The following is a 23,733-nucleotide window of genomic DNA, read 5'->3' on the forward strand; positions in this document are numbered from 1 at the left end:
GCACAGGACTGCTGTGAGAATTAAATGAGATGTTGACTGTAAGCTTCTCAGAAAGAACATGTTACTTAGTAAGCACACTAATGCACAGCAGTGCATAAGCAGAGAAGTGGAGGATCAAAGGGGCCTGGCCAGGAGGACTAGAGTGAGGAGGCCGGATGTAGAGGGCAAGGCCTGAGCAAAAGCACAGAGGCAGGAGAGACCAGCTGGAGCTTCTCGCAGGGCTGGGTGGCGGTGGGGAGGGGGAGTGTTTGGTTCTGGACACCCCTGGAAGTCACATCCCTGCTGCACCAACCTGAAGGACTGATCAGGTTGAGGCTGGAGTCCATACCCTGGTTCTGAGTCCCCAGCGAGACTTGGGGCCAAAAGGCTCAGATTTTGCAAGCCTGATTTCCTCCCTCCCTCCCTCCCTCCCTTCCTTTCTTTCTTCCTTCCTTTCTCTTTTCTTTCTCTTTCTTTTCTTTTTCTTTCTTTCTTTCTTCCCTTATTTATTTTTTAGGGAGAGAGGAAGGGAGGGAGAAAGAGAGGGAAACATCGATCAGCTGCTTCTTGCACCTGGTTGACTTTTGCGTGAAACCCAGGCATGTACCCTGACTGAGAATCAAATTGATGACCTTTTACTTTTGGGGATGCTGCCCAACCCACTTTTTCTAGCCCATCTCACTCCAGGCAGATGAAGACAGGGTGTGAGGGTGGTAAGTGTTGCTGCCAAGGGAAGACAGCCAACAGAAAGTATATCATCATCAACATGGAGGCATTCACAGTATAGGACAGCTGGCAGCTGGGCCCATCACCGGCCCCCAGAGTGAAGAACCCCTAACCCCAGCTCCCCACTCTGCTCGCCCCAGGGTGAAGAGCTGCCAGGTACCCAGCCCTGATGCTCAGGCCTCCCTTTTGCCACCTCCTTGGGAACTTATAAGGTCCCTTCTTGCCTGGTTCTGAGGATTACATGGGGCAAGGCTCATGCAAGCGCCCTGTATGGTGAACATGCAGGTTGTGGATGTGAGGCACCGTCTTTCTTTATAGCCAACTCTGGAAGGACAAACACAGTCCCGGGGACATGATGGAGCCTCAAGAAGGGTTTAGTGCTGTTTTAGACAGAGGGGAACTTTGTCCCCACTTGGGTAGGTGGGCCGGGCCATGTACAGGGCATGCCTGTTAAAGCATGTTTGGAAACCAGCTTGTGTGATGGGTGTTGACACCGCCTCTTTCAGTTGATGGGGAGGTCCTAACAGGCAGACGCTGTTTCCTACTCATCTCTGGGTCTTGGAACAGACGAGGGGACTGACAAATGATGAATTTCGTTTCCTCACCTAAAAAAGAAAAGCAATCACATCTCCTTCACCGTGTTTTATGAATCCAATGAGGTGCTACATTTAGAGGTCCAGACAAAGGGCACCGGCAGGGATCAGCCCACTCCAGAAGGCCTGTCTCCTCTTCAGGTTTGTAGGTGAAGAAAGGACTACTAGGAAGGCCACAGCTACAATTTAAAAGTTTTATTAAGACAAGCTCAATGTGTGAGAGCATCGTTGTATTGAATAAACATCTGACATATGCATGTCGATTTTCTTCAGGTAACCCAGCAGTTCAACTTATCTGATGCCAGGTTCGTCTTCATGCTCTCCAGTGGGCAGCAAGCACAGCCCACTCAGTGGGGCAGCTGGGCTGCCTTGGATCTGGCTGTGCATCAGGCACAGAGCTATCTGTAACTGCCCCAGACCTGCGCTGCCTTCTACGCTGGGCCTGAGAGCTGCAGCAGCGCTCTTGGTCTCTAAGGCACTCATCATCTTAAAATAGCTTAAAACCAGTTAGAAAAGTAGGACACTGTCGATTAAAGTGTGGACATTCAGCAAAAGAAGAGTGAGCCTTTGGACGCTCTGGCAAGTCCATGGGCTTGCAGTGGGAACTGAAACTCCCACCATCTTTGCTGGAAGAGCATGGTCAAAAAAACATTTTTAAAAATGAAATAATACTGACTTTAGAAGCAATTCCAACCAAACAACGAAGAGGATGATAAATGAGGGACACGTTTCGGTCACGGCAAAGAAAGATTATGTGCTTCTCTGTGCTACAGACTGGAAGACTGATCTGGCTTCCAGAATGCAAAGTCTCTCTGCCCTTTCCTGAATTGAGGGGACGGCTTTGCTCAGCCCTGGGGGAGGACATCCAAAGGACAGAGGAAGGTAGGACTGACCAAGGTGGGGGGGAGTGACAGTGCAGGGAGGGAAGAGCCTCTGACAGCTTCTCAAGTTGCCTCCCTGAAGGCTGCAGTCCCAGCCGCCACTGCCCTCATTCATGAGAGCAGGCTGGATCCCAGATATGCAGGCGGGTGAGCAGGTGGGCAAGAGCCCAGCAGAGATGTCCCTGCCTCAGGCGATTATGCAAAGTGACAAGTGATTGCTTTCCACCCCTTTGGAAAAAGCTTTTTCCTAGAGGTCTCTAGGGAAATGGGGGTTGGGTGGGAACCTCAGGGCCGTGGTGGATGAGAAAGCCCTGCTGCAGCCACACAGAAGGTCCTTTTGCCTTCTCTGAAGCCTTTGGCCTCACAGGTTTCTAGGGGGCAGTGCCTGGACAGGTCTAGGGCCTGAAAGGCGTGACTGGAATCTGTCAGAGAGCTGTGGGTGCTGGGCATGACCCCTCATCTCCGCTGCGGCCAGCCTGGGCCAGGGCCCTCCGGCGGGCCAGGCGTGACTTGGAGGGAGGGGAAAGCTTCATGGAGCAGAGGCCCTCGGCCAGTGCCTTTGCCTCCTCTGCCAGTTCATTCTCCTCGTGCTGAGACAGCTGGCGGTTAAAGGCTATGGCCTCTGCTGCAAAGAGTGTCAGGTCCACTGTGCTGCTATTTCTGCAGGGACAGAAGGAAAAGCAGAGAAAAGAGGAGGCAGGACTCAATGGCCTCAGCCAGGCTAGCTTCTTGACACGCCCACCAACTGCTGCAGTTCCACTCCCGCCAGGCTTTTCTGAGCCTGCACAGGGCTGCTTTCTCCAAAGTCATAAGTCGTTCCTGCCTGGGTTTGCAACCTGATTTCACTGAGGTGGGAATGGCTTTGACTCTCAATTACTGTCCTTGGACTTAAAAAGGACAAATGCCCCTTTCACTTAGAGCACCCTCCTCTGCACAGAGCTCTGTCAGAGAAAGGGCCTTGGCACATGAAACCTGCCTATGTGTATACCTCTCCCCCATCCTGGGAGGGAGCTCCAAGAGCAGAGGCTGTGCTGTTGTGCCTGTGTCCCCAAAAGCCAGTTCAGTGCTGGCATGTAACAGGCACTGTGGTTTGCTGAATAAATCTGCTAAGGTGGATCTGAGGTTTGGAGCCTCAAAGCATCTGGATGCAGCTCTAGAGAATCAGGTAGGAGCCCAAGCTGGGCGGGAGCATTCTGGCTCAATTGAATTGAGATTATAAAGGTGCAAGACTTCCCTGTGCAGCTCCTAGAAACTATCCAGGAGGTTGGTTCCTGGAGGGGTTCCCACACGCTTTAGCGCTGGCCCTTTGGGAACAGGGCAGCGTTCATTAAGAATGTAAGCATTAAAAGAAACTTAAGTCAAAGAGATCCAGGTTCAAAGTTGAACTTGCAAGGCTACTGTGTGGCCCTGAATAAGTTAACTTCATCCTTCTATGCCTTAGTTTTCTAAACTATAAAATGGGGTAATAGGAATGCCTCGCTTTGAAATTTATCAGAAAACTATGTAAAGCCCTTTGTACCTTATCTGGCACATGTAAATATTTACTATATAGCGGTCATTATTATTATTGCTTGTCTAGTAGTATATATATATATATCACATTTGATCCTACTGTCTTACAGTGCCCCTAATTCCTGCTACTTTCACCAAACCATGGCTGCAGAAGGAAAGCCTGGTGTAATAACCCACAGATAAGGCCTGTTTTGGGGCTGCAAATGGTGATTTCCAGTTAGGATTCAAGTGTTTATGCAAAGCAGGTTTTTCTCCTGCACACAGCACAGGGAGAGGCCCTGAAGATGCTAGAGGGCTGGGGAAGAAGAGAAGAGAGGGAGAAATTTACTGCATGGGGGAGAGAGGAAGAGAAGTGGGGAGAAGGCAGGCCAGGGAGCCACTTCAGGCAGAGGATCCCTGAGCCTAGAGATGGGCTCCCCATCCCCCACCTCCATCCCAATGTGGCTGAGAGCTTGAAAGTCAAAGCCAAGGAAGGAAGGGTGTTGGGTGTGGTGGAAGCTTTACCTCTGGAGGACTTGCGGCGTGGGGAGTCCCCTTTCTGGAGCCTGCTAGAATGGGAAGGATAGTTGTGTGGGTAAGCTGCTCCTTCCTTCAGGAGCTTCCCCCACCCACACCAGTGCAGAGTGGATGGGTTATTACAGGCTCAGGGCCAGCACAGGGACATGGCCAGGCTTGCCTGCAGGGTCAGGTCTTCTAAGTAGAGAACAAGCAAGGAACAGCGCTCAACCCAGCTGCCTCTGCATGGAGAGCCCTCTCTACCTGGCAAAGTCTTAATCATCCTCTTAGACACAGCTCTAGGGTCCCTTCCCCTGTGAGACATTCCCCGTTCCCTGTTACCTCCCAACCCCTGCCCGTCCCAAGTAGTGGTGGGTTGTGGGCTGTTGGTGCCCCAAGCATCTGCCACACTATCCTGTCACTTATTCCCTTGTTTCCCTCTTTCCATTAGAACATGAAGACAGGGACTGGGTCAAACTCATTCTACTACTACCAGTGTCTGATATGGTGGCTACTCAGCAGAGACAGCAACTCTTGAGTGGCTGGGAATTAGCCACTCAGACACTGGATTGGGTCCCCATCTGTAACATGGGGCTGTTGGAGCCACTGAGGCTGTTGAGGACCTGGCAGATGAAGGAGACACAGTGACTCCCATGAGGTCTGACAGACTCCTCGAAGGGACAGAAGTCAGGTCCCATGACTAACCAAGGAGGGTGATTAAAAATGTTTTCTAGTGAAGCCTTAGATCCTTAGTTTGGTGAAAACGCCACCATTTGCCTTTTGGGCAGGCTGCACCCAGACCCCAGGACCACAGAAGAACACACTGCCCCTAATGAAGCCATGCAGCAAGCAGGGCAGCAAGGCCTTGCTCCTGGGCACTCTCAGCGAATGATCTTTTTGTACAAGGGGATGGTACTACAGGCCCCAGTGATGACACCAAGATGCTTCCTGAGCTGTGTGGCTCTGCCAGTATTGGGATATATGTCCAAATTCCCCAGAGAAGTATGGGCCAGATAGGGCCTTAGTCTGTGACCAAGCTTAGCAGCAAGTCTAGGACTAACCAGCATGGGACTCAGGTTGGGGCTGGGTTAGGAGCCAGATCGCTCTATGTGCACAGGAATTGAAAGTGCTATACAATCTCCCTCCAGCTGAGGTCAGCCACCTGGGTATGAGAGGTTCCTCATGGCCATGCTGCAGGCCTGAGGGTGTGGAACGCCACCCTTCCCTGGGTTACTTACCCCCTGCACCCAGGGGTGCTGCAGAACTTGGGCAGCACTCAGTCTCTGCTTTGCATCTCGAACCAGGAGCTTGGAGATGAGGTCTTTGGCCTCACTGGAGATGTGTGCCCAGTCCTTGTCTGGAAACTCATATTTGCCTTCCTGGATGCTCTCAAACAGCTTATTCTAGGTAAAGAAGATTCGTTTTGAGGTGACACTGGCCAGGGGTGGGCAGGATGTGCCTGTTATTGATCTAGTCACCCTGGGTCCAACTGGCCTCATTGAAGCCACAGCTCATGGCTGGGGTATGCCACACACTCCCCTAAATCATCAAATGACACGGAATGCCCTTGGCAGGCTGGGTGTTGGTGCGTGGGAAATATCAATTAGAGAACAAAGCTGGGATTCCCAGGCCCTTCATACAGGGCCCTCCAGGAATGGGGTGCTGGTGACCTCTCAGGTCTCATCTCCCACCACCATCAGCCTTGTACTCTGCTCTTCTTTCCTCTACACCCTTAGTTGCTGCAAACCTTCATGTCTCTGCTTGTGCTATTCTTTTACTTATATTTCTTGCCCCTCTCCCCCGAGGCAAGACTCATCCTTTTGGACTCAGCTCAGGTATGATCTTCCCTAACAATCCTCCCTGAACTCCAAGCTCGGCTAAGGGCCCAGTTATCTCTATCTCACCTTGTGACTGCACTTGGACACAATGAGGAAGGGGCACTATGTACCCCTTTCCACATCAGGAACAATACCCAAACCCAGTTTTGCCTGGCATCCCCCAACCATGCTGACCTCCAGCTGGCCCTCTGCAGTGGGTCCTGGGACTGTGCTCACCTGGCACACCCTGCAGACTTCTCCCTGGTCCCAGCCACAGTCAGCCCCACAGTGACCTACAAATGGTGGGTATCCACTCAGCATGATGTAGAGGACCACTCCCAGGCTCCACAGGTCACAGCGCTTGTCGTAAAATGTGGCCTCATCTGTGAAGACCTCCACCACCTCTGGGGCCATGTATTCTGCAGAGCCGCACTGTGGGGCCAGGGTTGGGGATGGGGAAGTGGCAGAGAAGAGAGAGGCTTAGTCACAGGGAGAGGGGATAGCAAAGAGCACTTGAGCAAGAGGATAGTTGCAGAGCAGGAAGCTGTCAGGAAAGCCAGCCAGAGAGCCCGCCTCATGCTACCAAGGCACTTAGAAAAGCTGGGCCAACTGAATATTTGGAAACTGAGTCCTGTCACTCTCCATGACCCATGTGACTAGTTTCAGGTAACCTTATCTTTTCAGGTAGGCAGAGACCCTTGGTCAAGCAGCTCAGGAATCTCCCTGTCTCAGCTCTCTGTATACAGTCAATTAATGTACAGGTACGTCAGTGTTTCAGAAGCACGGTTCTGGGATGGAGATCTGTGGAGATCGATTCCATAAAACAAGGACTTCTTAAAGTGAAGTCCTGCCCAGCTTCCCTGCTAGCTTAGAGGAAGGAAATATAAGGATTCAGAATTAAGAGACCATCAAAGCTAGAACTCTTAGAACAAATCTAATCTCCCAACTTCTCCCATTTATAGATGGGACAGGGATTTGTTCAAGCACATCAGTGATAAACTCAGGATCTAGGATTCCTTCCTCCCATCTTTGCATAGAAAACTGCTGATAAAAATTTAAATTTCTTTTTGCTCCCTCTTCATTATTTCAGGTTCACCAAGAGACACCCCTCCCACCTCCAACACATACAACTAATTTGATGGAAAGATGGTGAGTGGAGATAAGACATTTTCTGTTATTGGTAATTAGAGTTAATGACTTTGAGAACAAGGTATCTCAGTGTCATAAAAGCTAATATACAAACATTTCTAATAATGTTGCTTAGAATAAGACATGGGCATAGTCAAGTGCATGTCTTAAAAAAAGGTTATTAGGAAAATCCACTTATAAAGCAAGCAAGTCTCAAGAGTGATAATTACAGTATATTGAGTATGTACAGAGATGTCTTAGGAAGAAGTGGCTCCCAGCAACACCATCTGGGCATGAAGTGTGAAGTGAGAGAAGCAAGGGGACAACTTAGCCACATGAGCCACGTGCAGAGAGCCCAGGACCTGAGTTCTCGCCGCAGAGAGACCACACTCCCCACCCTCCATCACAAGGTGATGCACCACGACTTCGGCAGTGGGAATAGGACTCTCAGAGCTATCACGTGCTCATATGCCAGAGGGTTGGCCCTGGAGTGGTGTTTATCTTTACCTGGATCAGGATCCAGGGCTTGGCCTGTTCTTACAGATATAATTTGCCTCATCACTGGCAGAAGACCCATTCCAAGCTAGAAGCTCTAATGTCAGTTTCATTAGTAGCTAAGCACTGGGGCAGGGAGGATGTTATCAGCACAAAGCAGTGAGCCAAATGACAATGCAGGCAGAGGGAAGAGGTGTAGATATGCTCGCTTCTCCTTTAGCCCTCTATTCTAGACTCCAGAGATTTGGATCAGGAGCACTCCAAATATACAGAAGCTCAGACGAAGGTGGCATAGGGTGTCCAGCCATACATACTGGAGTGCTCAACTCTGGCGTAGTTATGGGGGTGCAGGAGTTATTCAGTTTCACCCCACTACCCAAGTCAAAGTCACATATTTTCACTGGAGACACCTGAAAAGGAAAGCAGAGAGCAAAGATCACAAATACAAGAAACCAAAGGGCATGAAGAGGCTGAGGTCACTATGTGGGTACCTAGTTATGTGGCTGCTACATTGAAGTCCAGCTTTACCTGTCAGATCATGTTTACTCTCCACGGGATAATGAGAAATCACCTGGGGATTTATCCTAAGGTGTCCTTTCCTGTGCTCTTCCCTTATTTTCTGACTAAGAGAAATTGTGTGCACGACATGGTTCACACTACTATGACTTCAGTATAAAACAACTAACAAACCTACAGAACTCTTGCCAACAAACAAAGGCATAGGGTGCAACACAGAAGTTAGAGAAGTTAGTATGTATTCCTGGGACACTACTTGCAGACCAATCAGTGGAGGGCAAAGGAGTTATAAGTAAACCCTTGACCACCTCAGGTGGCTTAGTGTGATCATCTTGACTTTGCTTGCTTGGGCCTTTGTTGGTTTAAGCCCTGTAAGTCCTGTGTTTCAGTAAACTCCTCAGGCCAGAGCAAACTGGGATGGCTGGCTACTCCATGCAGCCTCAACAGAGGAGCCAAGCCCACCAGAATTGGATGCTACACCCGAGACCACAGACAGCAAGGGTTATCTCTGGAGCCAACCAGGGGTGGGGTGGGAGGGCAGTTTGTGTGCACGCATGAGAAAAGCCTTTGTGCAGGAAGCAGCACAATGAGTCAAAAATGCTCGTTCTGTCTCAGCTCAGACATTTACCTGCTGGGGGAGCCTGGACAAGTCTCAGCTGCTCCTTCTTTCCTTCTTTCCTCCCTCTCTCCCTTTTCTGCTCCCTGCCTTTTTTTCCTGTTACATTTTTTCTTCTTTTCTTTTTCCACCTAGACTCTCTTTTTAAAAATTGTGATAAAATACACACACACACAACATAAAATATGCCATTAAACTATATTTAAGTATACGAGTCAGTGGCATTAATTACACTCATACCATTGGCAACCTTTACCTGTATCTGTTTGCAAAACTTTTCCATCATCCCAAATAGAAACTCTACACCCATTAAGCAATAAATCTCCATTTTCTCCATTCCTTGGCCCCAGTAACATCTTATCTACTTTCCATCTATATGAATTTATCTATCCCAGATATTTCATATAAGTGGAATCATACAATATTTGTCCTTTTATGTTTGGCTTATTCCACTTACAGTGTTATCAAGGTCCATCTATTCTGTAGCATGTATCAGAACTTTATTCAGTTTTATGGCTGATCAATATTCCATTGTATGTATATACCCATATTTTGTTTATCCATTCATCTGTTGATGGACACTTGGGTTCTTTCCAGCTTTTGGCTATTGTGAATAATGCTGCAATGAACATTGGTGTTCAAGTCTCTGTTCTCAATTCTTTTGGGTGTACACAAAGGTGTAGAATTGCTGAGTGGTATGGTAATCCTATGTTTAGCTTTTTGAGGAACTGCCAAACTGTTTTCCACAGTGGCTATACCATTTTACATTCCCAGCAGCAATATACAAGAGTTCCAATTTCTCCACATCTTTATCAACACTTGTTATTTTCTATTGTTTTTTATTATAACCATCCTGGTAGGTGTGAGGTGGTATTGCATTATATTGCCCTAATGATTACGGGTGTTGAAAATCTTTTCATGTGCTTATTGGCCATTTGTATATCTTCTTTGGAGAAATGTGTATTCAAGTCCTTTTCGCATTTTCTAATTGATTGTCATTGTTACGTTAGAAGTTCTTTACATATTTTAGATATTAAATCCTTATCAAATATATTATTTGTAATTTTTTCCTTCTCATTTTGTGGGTTATCTTTTTATTTTCTTTCTTTAAAAAAATTTAATTGAATTTATTGGTGCAATTTTGGTTAATAAAATTATATAGTTTTCTTGTGTACAATTCTACTATACATCATCTGTATATTGTAGTGTGTGTTTACCACCCAAACTAAGTCTCCTTCTGATACCATTTATCCTCCTTTACCCTGTTTTTATTTTCTTGATGTCTTCTGACACCCAGTCTCTCTTAATTTTACTTTTCCAACCATAACAAACAAAGGGTCAGCAAATCTGGGCCATGAACATCAAATGAAACAAAGAACATAAAAGTACATTGTAAACCAGAGGCAAATATAACAGGATAGTTCAAAGCGCTCATGGAGTTCTTGGTCAGGCTACCTGAGTTTTAATCTATATTCTACTACTACTCATTAGCTGAGTGACTTAGGGTAACTTTCTTAATCTATCTAAGTTTCAGTTTCCCCCTTCATAAAATGAAGATAAATACAGTACCTACCTCATGAGATTTTATAAATACTAAATAAATGACGGCACACTGTAAGCACTCAAAAATATTAATGTATTTTTCTATTTTTTATTTATTATATTTTATTGATTATGCTATTACAGTTGTCCTGATTTTCTGTTTTGCCCCCCTCACCCAGCATCCCCCATTCCCTCAGGCAATCCTCCTACCACTGTTCATGTCCACGGGTCATATGTATAAGTTCTTCGGCTACTCCATTTCCTATAGTGTACTTTATATCTCCATGGCTATTCTGTAACTACCTATTTGTACTTCTTAATCCCCTCACCTCTTCACCCATTCCCCCACACCTCCTTCCCATCTGGCAACCATCAAAATGCTATCTGTATCCATGATTCTGTCTCTGTTCTCCTTGTTTGCTTAGTTTGTTTTATAAGTTCAGTTGTTGATAATTTTTTTTCTATTTTATTGTTCATAGTTTTGATCTTCTTTTTCTTAAATAAGTCCCTTTAACATTTCATATAATAATGGTTTGGTGATGATGAACTCCTTTAGTTTTTCCTTGTCTGGGTAGCTCTTTATCTGCCCTTCAATTCTAAATGATAGCTCTGCTGGGTAGAGTAATTTTGGCTGTAGATCCCTGCTTTTCATGACTTTCAATACTTCTTGCCAATCCCTTCTAGCCTGCGAAGTTTCTTTTGAGAAATCAGATGACAGTCTTATGCAAACTCCTCTGTATATAACTAACCTCTTTTCTCTTACTGCTTTTAAGATTCCCTCTTTATCTTTAACCTTTGGCATTTTAATTATGATGTGTCTTGGGGTGGGCCTCTTTGTATCCATCTTGTTTTGGACACTCCGTGCTTCCTGGATTTGCATGTCTATTTCCTTCACCAAGTTAGGGCAGTTTTCTGTTATTTTTTTTCAAATAGATTTCCAATTTCTTGCTGTTTCTCTTCTCCTTCTGGCACCCCTATGATGTAAAAAATGTTGGACCTCTTGAAGTCCCAGACGCTGCTTATACTATCCTCATTTTTTTCTGGATTCTTTTTTCTTCTTCTTGTTATGATTAGTTTTTTTTTTTTTGTTTCCTTATGTTTCATATCATTGATTTGATTCTTAGTTCCATCCACTCTACTGTTGTTTCCCTGTAAATTGTTCTTTATTTAAATTTGTGTATCCTTCGTTTCTGACTGGATCTTTTTTATGCTGCTGAGGTCCTCACTAAGTTCCTTGAGCATTCTTATAACCAGTGTTTTGAACTCCGCACCTGATAGATTATCTCCATTTCATTTAGCTCTTTTTCTGGAGTTTTAATCTGTTCTTTCATTTGGGTCATATTTCTTTGTCTCCTCGTTTTGGCAGTCTCCTTGTGCTTGTTTCTATGTATTAGGTAGAGCTGCTTTGACTCCAGGTCTTGGTAGTGTGGCCTAATGCAGTATGTGTGTTGTAGGGTCCAGTGGCATAGTCTTCCCTATCACCCAAGGTGGGTACTCAAGATGTGCCTTTTGTGTGGGCTGAGTACACTCTCCTCTTGTAGGTGAGTCATGGTTGCTGTTGGCAGATCAATGAGAGGGATTTACCCAGGCCAGTCAGCTTCAAGGACTGGCTATAACCACTGACCACCAACCTCCTCCCTCCATGGAGGATCAGCTGTGCAGGGTGGTGGTGCTGTGATGTGGTCTATAGCTGTCCACTGGGTACACTGGCCCTTGGGTTTCCCAGGTAGTACAAGCGAAGGTCAGCCCCCACCTGTGTTTTGCCCAGGGCCACCCTGCCTGAGATATAAAGCAATCTGGGATGGCTGCTATTTGTGGTAGGCTTGGAGATTCCCAGGCAAAGCCAAGCTGTGAATCCAGGCTGACTGTGGCGAGAGCCGGGCCTGGGGCTCACTGAGGCCAGCTGCTGCTTATTTGATAGGACTTAGGAAGTTGTGAAGCATAAGCCAAGACCAGCTATTCATATGGAAAGGCAGCTTGGGTGGGCCCATAAGTTGGTTGGGGTGGAATCTCTGGGGATCTCCAAGGAGGGTCAAACAGTTTTAGCCAGGTTGTTGGAGTCTCAGATATGGCACCAGCTTGCCGGCTCTGTGGAGGGAGGGTTTAGAAAAGGGACAATAGCCTCTGCTTTCCTTGATGCCAGACACTTCCATTTCTCCCTATATACCACTGGTGCCTCTCAAGCTGCTACCCCAGTGCTGGAGCTCAGAGGGAGTGAGTCTGAGTAGGTGAATACCTCTGTGGGTTCTTTAAGAGGAACTGCTTGGGGCTCCAGCAGTTTCTTCCACTGAGTCAATCCCCACTGGTTTTTGCAGCCAGAAGTTGTGGGTACTTATCTTCTTGGCACTGGAACCCTGGGCTGGGAGGCCTGGTATGGGGTGGCTGGAACTCCTCACTCCCAAGATATCTCTCCCAAATTTTTATCCACCACACATGGGTGAGGGACCAACCCATTCTGCATCTTCATTCCTCCTCCCAGTCTGGATGGATGTGGTTTCAGACTTCCATTCAACTCGATTTCTGATGGTTCTGAGTGATGGTTGTTCTACAGTTTAGTTTTAATTTTGATGCGGTTGTGTGAAGAGGTGAGCTGTGTTTGCCTATGTCAGCATCTGCATGTGACAACAGTTGTGTTTCTGACATTGCAGTCCTTTTGCCTGTTCATGTGGTCCTCGCCTTGTGTTGTCTGGCCCTGCCTAGTGGCGTGGTGGCTGGCAGTGGCGCCTTCTCTCCCTCTGAGGGCTCCAAACAGTAGCTGAGTGCTGGCCAGCCCTGGCTTGCACCTTACATAAAGTGGCAGCAGTTCTGGTGCCACTCATGGAGGACAGGAGGCAGTGCGCTCTGTTAACTATAATTAATAATCATAATGATAATAATGATAAATCATAGTTTAATGTTAGAGTCACTGACAGGAAGGCACAAGATCTCATTGGAACTAATACATTACTATTTCTCACAAGAGTTGTTAAGTACCACCCTGGCTTGGTAGCTCAGTTGGTTAAGAGTGTTGTTCTGGAGACTTCCAGCCAAAAGGGAGGCCTAGACTGACACACTCCGTCTCCCTTCACAACTAAGAAGGAATAGACCTATCGCAAAACCAGAAATAAACAGAAGTTCCAGAAAATAGAGTTACATGGAAGTCCAACATATGAAGTCATAAAGAAGTGGTGCTCATCCGGATGGACAGGAGGGGTGAAGCCGGGGCGGAGAGGTCAAGCTGCGCTGGTGGCAGTAGCTGCGGTGACAGTGGCAGGATGGTGGTAAGCACTGACACCCATATTTAAAAAGAGGCGAGAAACACCTGGGCGCACCCCCAGCTGCAGACCAGACCCGTCAGCTCATGATTTCAATGCCAGGGAAGGCAGACCCCATTGCCTTGGACTGTGAAGGCTGGAGGAGTTGGGGATAGAGGAAGAAGCTTCCGGTCTCTCGGCGGAGAGTAAATGGCAAGGATACATCTTGGACCCCTGGCCCCATACAAAACGCCACAGTGTGGCGAGAAGGGTTGCCTGGTTGTGATGAGTGCACGGTGCTCTTCCCCCTATAGCGTAGGAGGTGTGACAGCCCTGCCCAGGAAGCAAAGGTAAACACAAAACTGTCAGGATGGCAAATATCATGATAGAGATCCCAGTGACGCAGCTGACCAGCCAGCAAATATCTGATCTAATGGATCAGCAGATAGGAAATCTTTCTGAGGCACAGTTCAGAGCTTTGATTATAAGAATGCTTACAGATAAGACAGCAGATCTTAAACAAGATGGGGAAGAAATGAAGGCTAGTCCTGCTGAAATGACAAAAACACATACGCGACAAGCGGTGAGTGAAAGAAAACCAGGGGTCAAATCAACAAATTGGAACATAGGGAAGGAACAAACAGTCAACCAGTGCAGAAAGAGGAAACAAAAAGTGAGGAAAATGAGGAGAGGCTCAGGAGCCCATGGGACAGCTATAAGCAGGCCAACATCTGAATCATACGGTTGCCAGAAGGTGAAGAAGAAAGAGAAATTGAAAAATTATGTGAAAAAATAATGAAGCAGAACTTCCTTAACTTGGGGAAGGAAATAGACTTACAAGTCCAGGAAGCACAGAGAGTTCCAAAAAAACTGGACCCAGGGAGAACCACACCGAGACACATTATAATCAAAATGTCAAAAATTAAGAATAAAGAGAGAATCTTCAAAGCAACAAGAGAGAACAGAATTACATACAAAGGGGTCCCAATAAGACTACCAGCTGATTTCTCAGAAGAAACTGCAGGCAAGAAGGGACTGGCAAGAAATATTCAATGTAATGAAAAGCAAAAACCTACAACCATGATTACTCTATCCAGCGAAGCTGTCATTCAGAATAGAAGGGCAGAGAAAGTGCTTCCAGGACAAAGTAAAACTGAAGGAGTTCATCAGATCCAAACCACTGTTATATGAAATGTGAAAGGGACTTGTTTAGGAGAAAGAGGATCAAAACTATGAACATTAAAATAAAAACTGTATCACAACAACCAACAGCAGAAGCTAGGAAATTGAAACAAAGATAAACTAAGTAGGCAACGAGAGTAGGAAAAGAATTATAGGTATGGGGAACAATGGGGAGGGGGAAGGGGGTAAAGGGAGGGAGATGGTACAGGAATTAAGAAGCATAGTAGGAGGGAGTGGAGTAGACAGGAAGATGTTGAGAAGAACTATATGCACAACCAATGGGCATGGACTAAGGTGGGGGGCAACTGGAGGGAGTGGTGGGGTCACTGGGTTGAGGAGAACAAAGGGAAAAGAAATTGGGACAACTGTAACAGCATAATCAATAAAGCATATTAAAAAAAAAAAAAAGTGTTGTCCTGATAAGCCAATGTGGGTTTGATCTCCAGTCAGGGCATGTACAAGAATCAACCAATGAATGCACAAATGAGTGGAGCAATGGGTTGATGTTTCTCTCTCTCTCTCTCTCTCTCCCCCTCACTCCCCCTTCCTCTATCTCTCTAAAATCAATAAATAAAAATAAAAGAGTTGTTAAGTACCAGGTTGACTCAATATTCGCTCACAGCTGTTCCTTATGTAAGAGCTGTCCCTTAATTCAAACCAAGACACATGTGTTCATGCATACATACACATATACAGAAACATAACTATGAATGTGGGCTACCAAAACCACCAGGGCCTAAACCCCTCCTAACAAAGAATTTATCAAATTTATATGTGCTTATGGAAATTCAAACACTTCCATTTACTAGTAGATTGAGTTAAGGGAAAGTTTAAAATAGATGAATTTGTTCAATCTTAAGTATGTTTCCTTTTTAATAGGCAATAAAAATAGAAACAAAAATCCTTTTCAATGATCACTTCTAGTAGCATATATACCATGACATAACCATCATTTATAGGCAAATATTTGCTTCATATAAGATTGAGTTGTTGATTATGACTCCCATCAGCTGCTCTAAAGGTAGGTGCATTAAACTAGAAAACATTCATTTTGTGTGGGTCTCATATATTTTACAAACTCTCAGGCTTAAGCCAATCACACTGCTGAAAACATCAGAGAAGGAAAAGGATTAACCCTATTTGCAATATAGAAACACTACACATTAGGTATAACATTCTCACATGTCCATAATAATCAGTTCATGTTGGTACCAGAGGCTGAGAAGGCTGCTAACAACCTGTATGGAAAGCAAGGTGGCTTCCCTGCATCAGTGTAAAAACTGTAACATCCTAAGTTGGGCCCTAAGTACCTTTTCTGAAGATTCACACAATATATTTTCTGGCTTCAGATCCCGGTGAGCAATGCCTGAAATGACAAAGAGCAAAGAAACGGTTAACATATGCACATAATTATCAAACATTCCACACACAATTAATTTTTTCCAAATGCTGTTGTTCGCAGATTAATTCCCAATTATGGTACATTAAAAAGTCAACGAGCTGCAGGAGGCAGACGTAACCAGAGACAAACCAAAAGCATAGTTGAATTTGCAAGTTCTTTTGAAGCAGACGCTTTAGAAGTCTGGCAGGGATAAGAAGGGCTAAATGAACCCCGGCCAGCCTACTGCTTAGCACTGCAGGGACAACCAAGAATAAGAAGCCTGATAGGAAGCAGAGCAAAGAGCTTTGCAAATGGCCCTGCTTGGAACAGCAATGCAGAAATAATAAGTGCCTTGTTTAAGAGCATCTCAGGGGGCTGAGACTGCTCTACCTCATTTCTTCTTGTGTGGCCAATTTAAAAAAAAAAAAGGTTCCTTCAGTGGGACTTCCTTAATGTTCAGAGGATCAAGTGTTAGTGAACAAATCTCCCAAAGCTTTCCAATTCCCTTCTCTCCTGCTCTGCATGCCCAAGACAGTCCTTCCAGAGGCACAGTAAAGACTGCTTTGGCCCATGGGGTGCTGTTTTTAAGGTAAGTCCCCTGCCCCTCTGCACTTTGGCCAGCCCTTCTGAAGGACACTGCAGTAGCGGCTAACCCCATGAGGGGTTAAAAGCTGCTGACCAGGCCTAGAAGGCACCTGCAGGAAAACTACCTTCTAACCAAAGACAGGGGCAAAGAACCAACCCAGAAACCTCCCATTCCTCTTTCCTCCTGCAGAATGTATGATGCAGATACAAGAGGGCTGCAAGGCTGAGCAAAAGCCGAACAGCTGCTGCTTGGACTGGAAAGCAGCAGAGGATTCTTGGGTAACAGGGAAAAGCAGTCTGCTTTACTAAAACTCCCTGGGTGATCAATTTCTCAGGCAGCCTCTGACTCCCTAGTAGGTGACAGAGGCCCAGCCCACTGGAGGCCCTTCACTAGAGGACAAACCTGAGCTCCAGCAGGCTCAGTGACTTCATCAGTCACCTAATTGAATGAGAACCCAGAGCAACTCAGTCCAGGCTGCACAAATTGAGTCGGGCTACAGCTTGCCGTACTAAAAGTGAAAGATATTTTCCATTACAGCAAGTGCTCCCACAGAAGGATCATGAGCCACACATGGAGCCTTGCTCTCCAAATAGGTGCTGATGGCCCAGTCGTCCCCCAGCCTGAGAACTGAGAGCCATGTGTAATAATAGGCCTGCCTGTGAGCACACCAGTCATCGAGCTGCTCTGGTTCATTTCCCAGAGGTTAAGCTGCAGTGTGTCCAATATTTAAAAGTATGGAACTTGTTTCCGGGCTGACCCATTCTTGCCCAATTCATCTTCCCAGTGTGAAGTTATTTAGAAAACAGCCAAGTTCAGCTGGAAATCGTTTTTCATCCCCTCCAACTTCTAGGCACATGGGCAGCTGGCCAGCTAGATGTTAACAAGCACTTCAGAACTCCTCAGACACTACCAGCCTCTGTTCCCTTTAGTGCATTCTTGTAAAAAATAAATAAATAAAAAATAAAACCACCTTTACCCCCCTCTTAGGTATGGATCCTGTAAAAAGCCTGACCCAGTTTTGCAATCTACGGAGGCAGCTTGGGGAGCAGTTGTAAATCTTTGTCAGGCAGGTGTTACCTACACGCATCCCAGCTTTCAGAAACAGAACCACTGCCATTCATCATGCCGTAGGAAGTACAGACTCCCCCTTCTAGGAATTTTCACCCCATGTACAAGTCAGGCCCCCAACTTGGGCACTGTCAGTTTCCAGATCTCTCCCCAGCCACTGGAAGAAACGAGGCAGAATCGATGAACCTGAACCTCCTGCACCCAGGCCACACCAATCTGCATGGTGTTGCTGGCACAAGGTGGGGTGCACAGACAGGACGCCTACAAGTGGTCCTGAGCACTCACAGCCAAGGTGGCTGGCCTGTATCCGCAAAAGTGAAGGGAGCAGAGCTAAGTCACAAATGATTTGCTCTGCCCCCACCAGGCAGAATGCTCTAAGAGAATTAATATTAGGAATAAAAATGCTTTGTGCCTGGTGGGGGACAAGGCTGGAGGAAATAATATTATTGAAGAACTTTGTACTATATGCTAAGCACTATGCTCCAGCTATGTTATACATATACAACACACACATAGGACACACACTATTATGTAAGCCAGTTAGTACAGATGAAAGGCTTAAAACAGTGCCTAGCACATAATAAGTGCTATCTAAATGTTAACTACTGTTGGTGATATAATTCTCTATTCATTCTCACCATAACTCTCTGGGTTAGGCATTATTACTGAGGGAGTACAGAGCTGGTAAAAAGGTAAAGCCAGAATTCATTTTTCCATGGCACCATTGTTTGGCAAATTAAAAAATGTATGTAATAATTACACATATTTATGGAATTCAAAAATAGCCAATTTGCAAAAATATTTAATTTACTACAAAAGTTTTTTTTTTTTTTTAAAGATTTTACTTATTTATTTACTTTTAGAGGGGGAGGGAAGGAGACTGAGAGGGAAAGAAACATCAATGTGAGACAGAAACATTGATTGGTTGCCTCTTGTCTGCACCCCAACTGGGGACGAAACCTGCAACCTAGGAATGTGGCCTGACTGGGAATTGAACCAGTGGCCTTTTGATTTGCAGAATGACACCCAACCGAGTCATACTGGTCAGGTATATAGGTGACGTATTTTAAGACTAGAAAGAGTAACACTCAAAAATTTATACTAGAACTGTTGTATGATGCATGTTTTACATCCTTCATTAGGAAAGGAAAAGAAAATCATCCACATCCACACACCTACACATGCTTTGTTCAACATGAAATTTATTTTCTTCCCTGCTCTTTCTTCTGTAATCCTTATAATTCTTAACAGCTCCACATCTACCCACCATCCACATCAGAAGTCTGGGAGCCACCCTGGTTTCCCCGCTGCACACTCATGGCTGGGCCTGCTAGCTGCACCAGCTCCTGGCCCAGTCCTCCACCTGGCCTAACTTTCTCCCTCAGTCCCCAGAGGCTGGCTGGCCCAACCTAACCTACCCAGCAAGGGAAAGGCTTGGCTCACCTTTGGTGTGCAGGAAGTCAAGGGCAGTAGCAACATCCCGTACCACTCGGCTGGCTTCTCGCTCATTGAAGTGCTTCCGCTTCTGAATGTGGGCCAGGATGGAGCCTGGGGAGCAGAGGGGATATGGGGGCATGCCTCTTCAGGCTCTATGAAGTATAACTCTCAGAGGCCAAGTAATACAGGCTTATTCATTGCTGAATGTCCAGCACCAAGTGTGGTTCCTGGCACAGAGGAGGTACCAGCACAAAATTGTACTGAATGGAACTGAAGTGCTATCTTCCATACCTGCCTATGATGAGTACAGAAGGAAGTGAGAACAACTATTTAAATGAACAAAAATATAAATGCCATTTGGTTTCTGGAATCAAAAAGAAGTAAAAGTGACTCGACCTGGGGTTGGGGGCCCCTCTAGAAACTTTTCCTCCTTTGCATCTGATCTCAGATCCAAACAAGAGCATAGCCTACAAGCAGAAATGCCAAACCCTCACTGGATATATAAAAGTCTAGGAAAAAGAAAAAACTGCTCCCCCCGAACTTTCCTTGGCAACTTCTTTGAAAAGCCTCTGGTATTCATGATGGATGGTCATCACCCTGGACCTTAATCAGAAGTCCAAACAAATACTCCACAGTAAGTACTTCCTTGCAATTTCTCAAAAACTAAGTCAGTTTTGTTGGCTAACATTTTTTTGAGTAGTTATTATGTGTCAAGCACTGTGTAATACTCTTTAAATAGATTATCTTAGGGTCACCACAATTTCACAAAATACACAAATACATTTTATAGATGGGGAACCTGAAGCCAAGAATGGTTAAGCAATCTTGCTCAAGATCATACACCAGTTAAGTGGTGGCATCAGGACTTAAGCCCAGTTAGACTATGCAGACTTCCCCTCAAGAGGACCTGTAGCCTGAATGCTTGGGGGAGCGGTTGCCCTGAGCCAACCCCACTCTCTTTACCCATTGGGTTTGGTCTCAATAGAGCTGCACTCTGAGTGATATGGTTTCAGCTGCATCTAGCATTTCAAACATGTAATTCACAGTCCTAGTGTTGTTGGGTGGGGCAGGGCAGGCATAGGCAATGAACATATGGCTAGGCTCCATGTGGTCTATGCTCACTACTGGAAGCCAGTGTTTCTGGACTGAAGGGGTCATCCCTGTGTCCTAAAAATGGTACATATTTACTTTATTATCTCTGGTTTTTGGCATGCATAGAAGATGAAAGATCTTTCACTTGCCGGATTAAACAATCAAGGGATCCCAACATGAAACCAGCTCCTGGTTAGGCCTCAGGTTTGCTTTACTGTAATGAGTCTCTTGTTTCCAAATGTGTAAAAAAGGGAGGTGGAGTATAACATTCTACATACTTCTCAGCTAGCCCCCACCATAACCAATTGTTTTGATAAATATTAACTGCTAGCATCTTCTCAGACCACAATGCCTTAAAACTAGAAATCAATCTCAAGGAAAAAACTCAAAGACATTCAAACTCATGGAGAATGAATAACATGCTATTAAATAATGAATGGGTTAACAATGATATCAAGGAGGAAATCAAGAAGTTTCTGGAAACTAATGATAATGAACACATAACAACCCAAAACCTGTGGGACACAGCAAAGCAGTCCTGAGAGGAAAGTTCATAGCAATACAGGCATACCTGAAAAGGACAGAAGAATCTCAAATAAAAAATCTAACCCTACACTACAAGAACTAGAACAACAACAAACAGAGCCCAGAGTGAGTAGAAGGAAGGAAATCATCAAGATCAGAGCAGAATTAAATGACATAGAGACTAAACAAACAATTCAAAAGATCAACAAAAGTAGGAGCTGGTTCTTTGAAAAGATAAACAAAATCGACAAGCCTTTAGCCAGGCTCATCAAGAAAAAAAGAGAGAAGACCCAAATAAACAAAATCAGAAATGAAAGAGGAGAAATCACGACCGATATCAAAGAAATACAAAGGATTGCTAAGAAATTACTACAAACAACTGTATGGCAAGAAACTTGACAAATTTCTAGAAACATATAAACTTCCAAAACTGAATCAAGAAGAAGTAGAAAACCTGAACAGACAAATAACAAAGACTGAAATTGAAGCAGTAATCAAAAAACTCCCAGCACACAAAACACCTGGACCGGATGGCTTCATAGGTGAATTTTACAAAACATTTAGGGAAGAACTAATGCCTACCCTTCTCAAACTATTCCAAAAATCCAAGAAGAGGGAAAACTCCCAAACTCTTTCTATGAAGCCATTATTACCCTAATTCCAAAACCAGGTCATGACACAACAAAGAAAGAAAACTACAGGCCAATATCACTGATGAACATAGATGCTAAAATCCTCAACAAAATATTGGCAAGCAGGATCCAGCAGCACATTAAAAAGATCATAAACCACAATCAAGTGGGATTCATCCCAGGAATGCAAGGATGGTTCAATATTTGCAAATCAATAAATGTAACACACCACATAAACAAACTGAAAGACAAAAAAAAACACATGATCATATCCATAGATGCTGAAAAAGCATTCAATAAAGTACAACACCCATTTATGATGAAAACCCTCAGCACAATGGGAATAGAGGAAGGATACCTCAACATAATAAAGGCTATATATGAGAAACCTGAAGCCAACATCATACTCAATGGACAAAAACTGAGAGCATTCCCCCTGAGATCAGGAACAAGACAAGGATGTTCACTCTCTCCACTCCTATTCAACATAGTGTTGGAGGTTCTAACCACAGCAATCAGACAAGGAAAAGAAATACAAGGCATCCAAATTGAAAAAGAGGAAACAAAACTGTCATAATTTGCAGATGACATGATAGTGTACATAGAAAACCCTATAGACTCCACTAATAAACTACTTGACATAATAAGTGAATTTGCCAAAATAGCAGGGTACAAAGTCAATATTAAGAAATCGAAGGCATTTCTGTACATCAACAATAAAATGTCAGAGATAAAATTTTTAAAAAATCCCATTTACTGTAGCAACAAGAAAAATAAATTACCTAGGAAGAAACTTAACCAAAGAGATAAAAGACTTGTACTCGGAAAACTACAAATCTCTGAAGAAAAAAATTAAAGAAGATAGAAAAAAATGGAAGCAAATATCATGTTCATGGATGGGAAGAATCAACATCATTAAAATGTCCATACTACCCAAAGCAATTTATAGATTCAACACAATTCCTATTAAAATACCAGTGACATATTTCACAGACCTAGAAAAAATACTTCAAAAATTTATATGGACCCAAAAAAGACCCCGAATAGCCACAGCAATCTTGAGACAGAAGAACACAGCAGGAGGAATCATAATACCTGACATCAAACTATACTACAAAGCCACTTTGATCAAGACAGCCTGGTACTGGCATAAGAACAGACATATAGATCAATGGAACAGAATAGAGAGCCCTGAAATAAACCCAGTTCTATATGGTCAACTAATATTTGACAGAGGGGGAAGGAACATAAAATGAAGTGAGAAGAGCCTCTTCAACAAATGGTGCTGGGAGAACTGGACAGAGACATGCAAAAAAATGAAACTAGACCACCAACTTACACCACACACCAGAATAAACTCGAGGTGGATGTAAGACTTAAATGTAAGCTGTGACACCATAAAAGTCCTAGAGGAAAACATAGGCAGGAAAATTTCAGATATCCCACGTAGCAATATTTTCACTGATACATCTCCTAAGGCAAGGGAAATAAAGGAAAGAATAAACAAATGGGACTACAACAACCTAAAGAGTTTCTGCTCAGCAAAAGAAAACATCAGCAAGATGAAAAGGGAACCAACCATATGAAAAAATATATTTGCCAATGATACCTCAGACAAGGGATTGATCTCTAAAATATATAAAGAACTTACACATCTCAACACCAAGAAGACAAACAGCCCAATTAAAATATGGGCAAAGGACCCGAACAAACACTTCTCCAAGGAGGATATACAGAGGGTCCATAGACATATGAAAGAATGCTCAACATCACTAGCCATTAGAGAGAGATGCGAATAAAAACCACAATGAGATACCACTTTACCCCAGTCAGAATGGCCATCATCAACAACAAACAACAAGTGCTGGTGAGGATGTGGAGAAACAGAAACTCTTGTGCACTGTTGGTGGGAATGCAGACGGGTGCAGCCACTATGGAAAACAGTGTAGAATTACCTCAGAAAACTAAAAATGGAACTGCCTTTTGAACCAGCAATTCCACTGCCAGGACTATACCCGAAGAATCCAGAAACCCCAATTCAAAAGAACCTATGCACCCCTATGTTCATAGCAGCACTGTTTACAATAGCCAAGTGCTGGAAGCAGCCTAAGTGCCCATCTGTAGATGAGTGTATTATAAAATTGTGGTACATTTACACAATGGAATACCATGCAGCAGAAAGAAGGAACTCCTACCTTTTGCGACAACATGGATGGAACTAGAGAGAATTATGCTTAGCGAAATAAGTCAGGCAATGAAAGAAAAATACCATATGATATCACCTAATACAGGAGACT

The 23,733-nt window shown here is 44.6% G+C and overlaps 1 protein-coding gene across 1 annotated transcript in view; it reads right to left on the bottom strand.

Moving 5' to 3' along the window:
• Positions 1-2,409: 2,409 nt before the first annotated feature.
• MKNK1 (MAPK interacting serine/threonine kinase 1) overlaps positions 2,410-23,733 on the bottom strand; it is a 34,055-nt gene continuing 12,731 nt past the window's right edge. The window contains exons 6-12 of the mRNA XM_090269394.1: positions 19,194-19,298; positions 16,026-16,081; positions 7,941-8,036; positions 6,241-6,435; positions 5,425-5,589; positions 4,196-4,239; positions 2,410-2,839 (exon numbers count right to left, since the gene is read on the bottom strand). Of these exons, the coding sequence (XP_090125520.1) occupies positions 2,605-2,839; positions 4,196-4,239; positions 5,425-5,589; positions 6,241-6,435; positions 7,941-8,036; positions 16,026-16,081; positions 19,194-19,298 (896 nt within the window). The 3' untranslated portion in view covers positions 2,410-2,604. The remainder of the gene's footprint in view (positions 2,840-4,195; positions 4,240-5,424; positions 5,590-6,240; positions 6,436-7,940; positions 8,037-16,025; positions 16,082-19,193; positions 19,299-23,733) is intronic.

Source organism: Furipterus horrens, unplaced genomic scaffold (genome assembly GCF_987537825.1).
Source record: "Furipterus horrens unplaced genomic scaffold, mFurHor1.1.pri manual_scaffold_3, whole genome shotgun sequence".
Classification (NCBI taxonomy): domain Eukaryota; kingdom Metazoa; phylum Chordata; class Mammalia; order Chiroptera; family Furipteridae; genus Furipterus; species Furipterus horrens.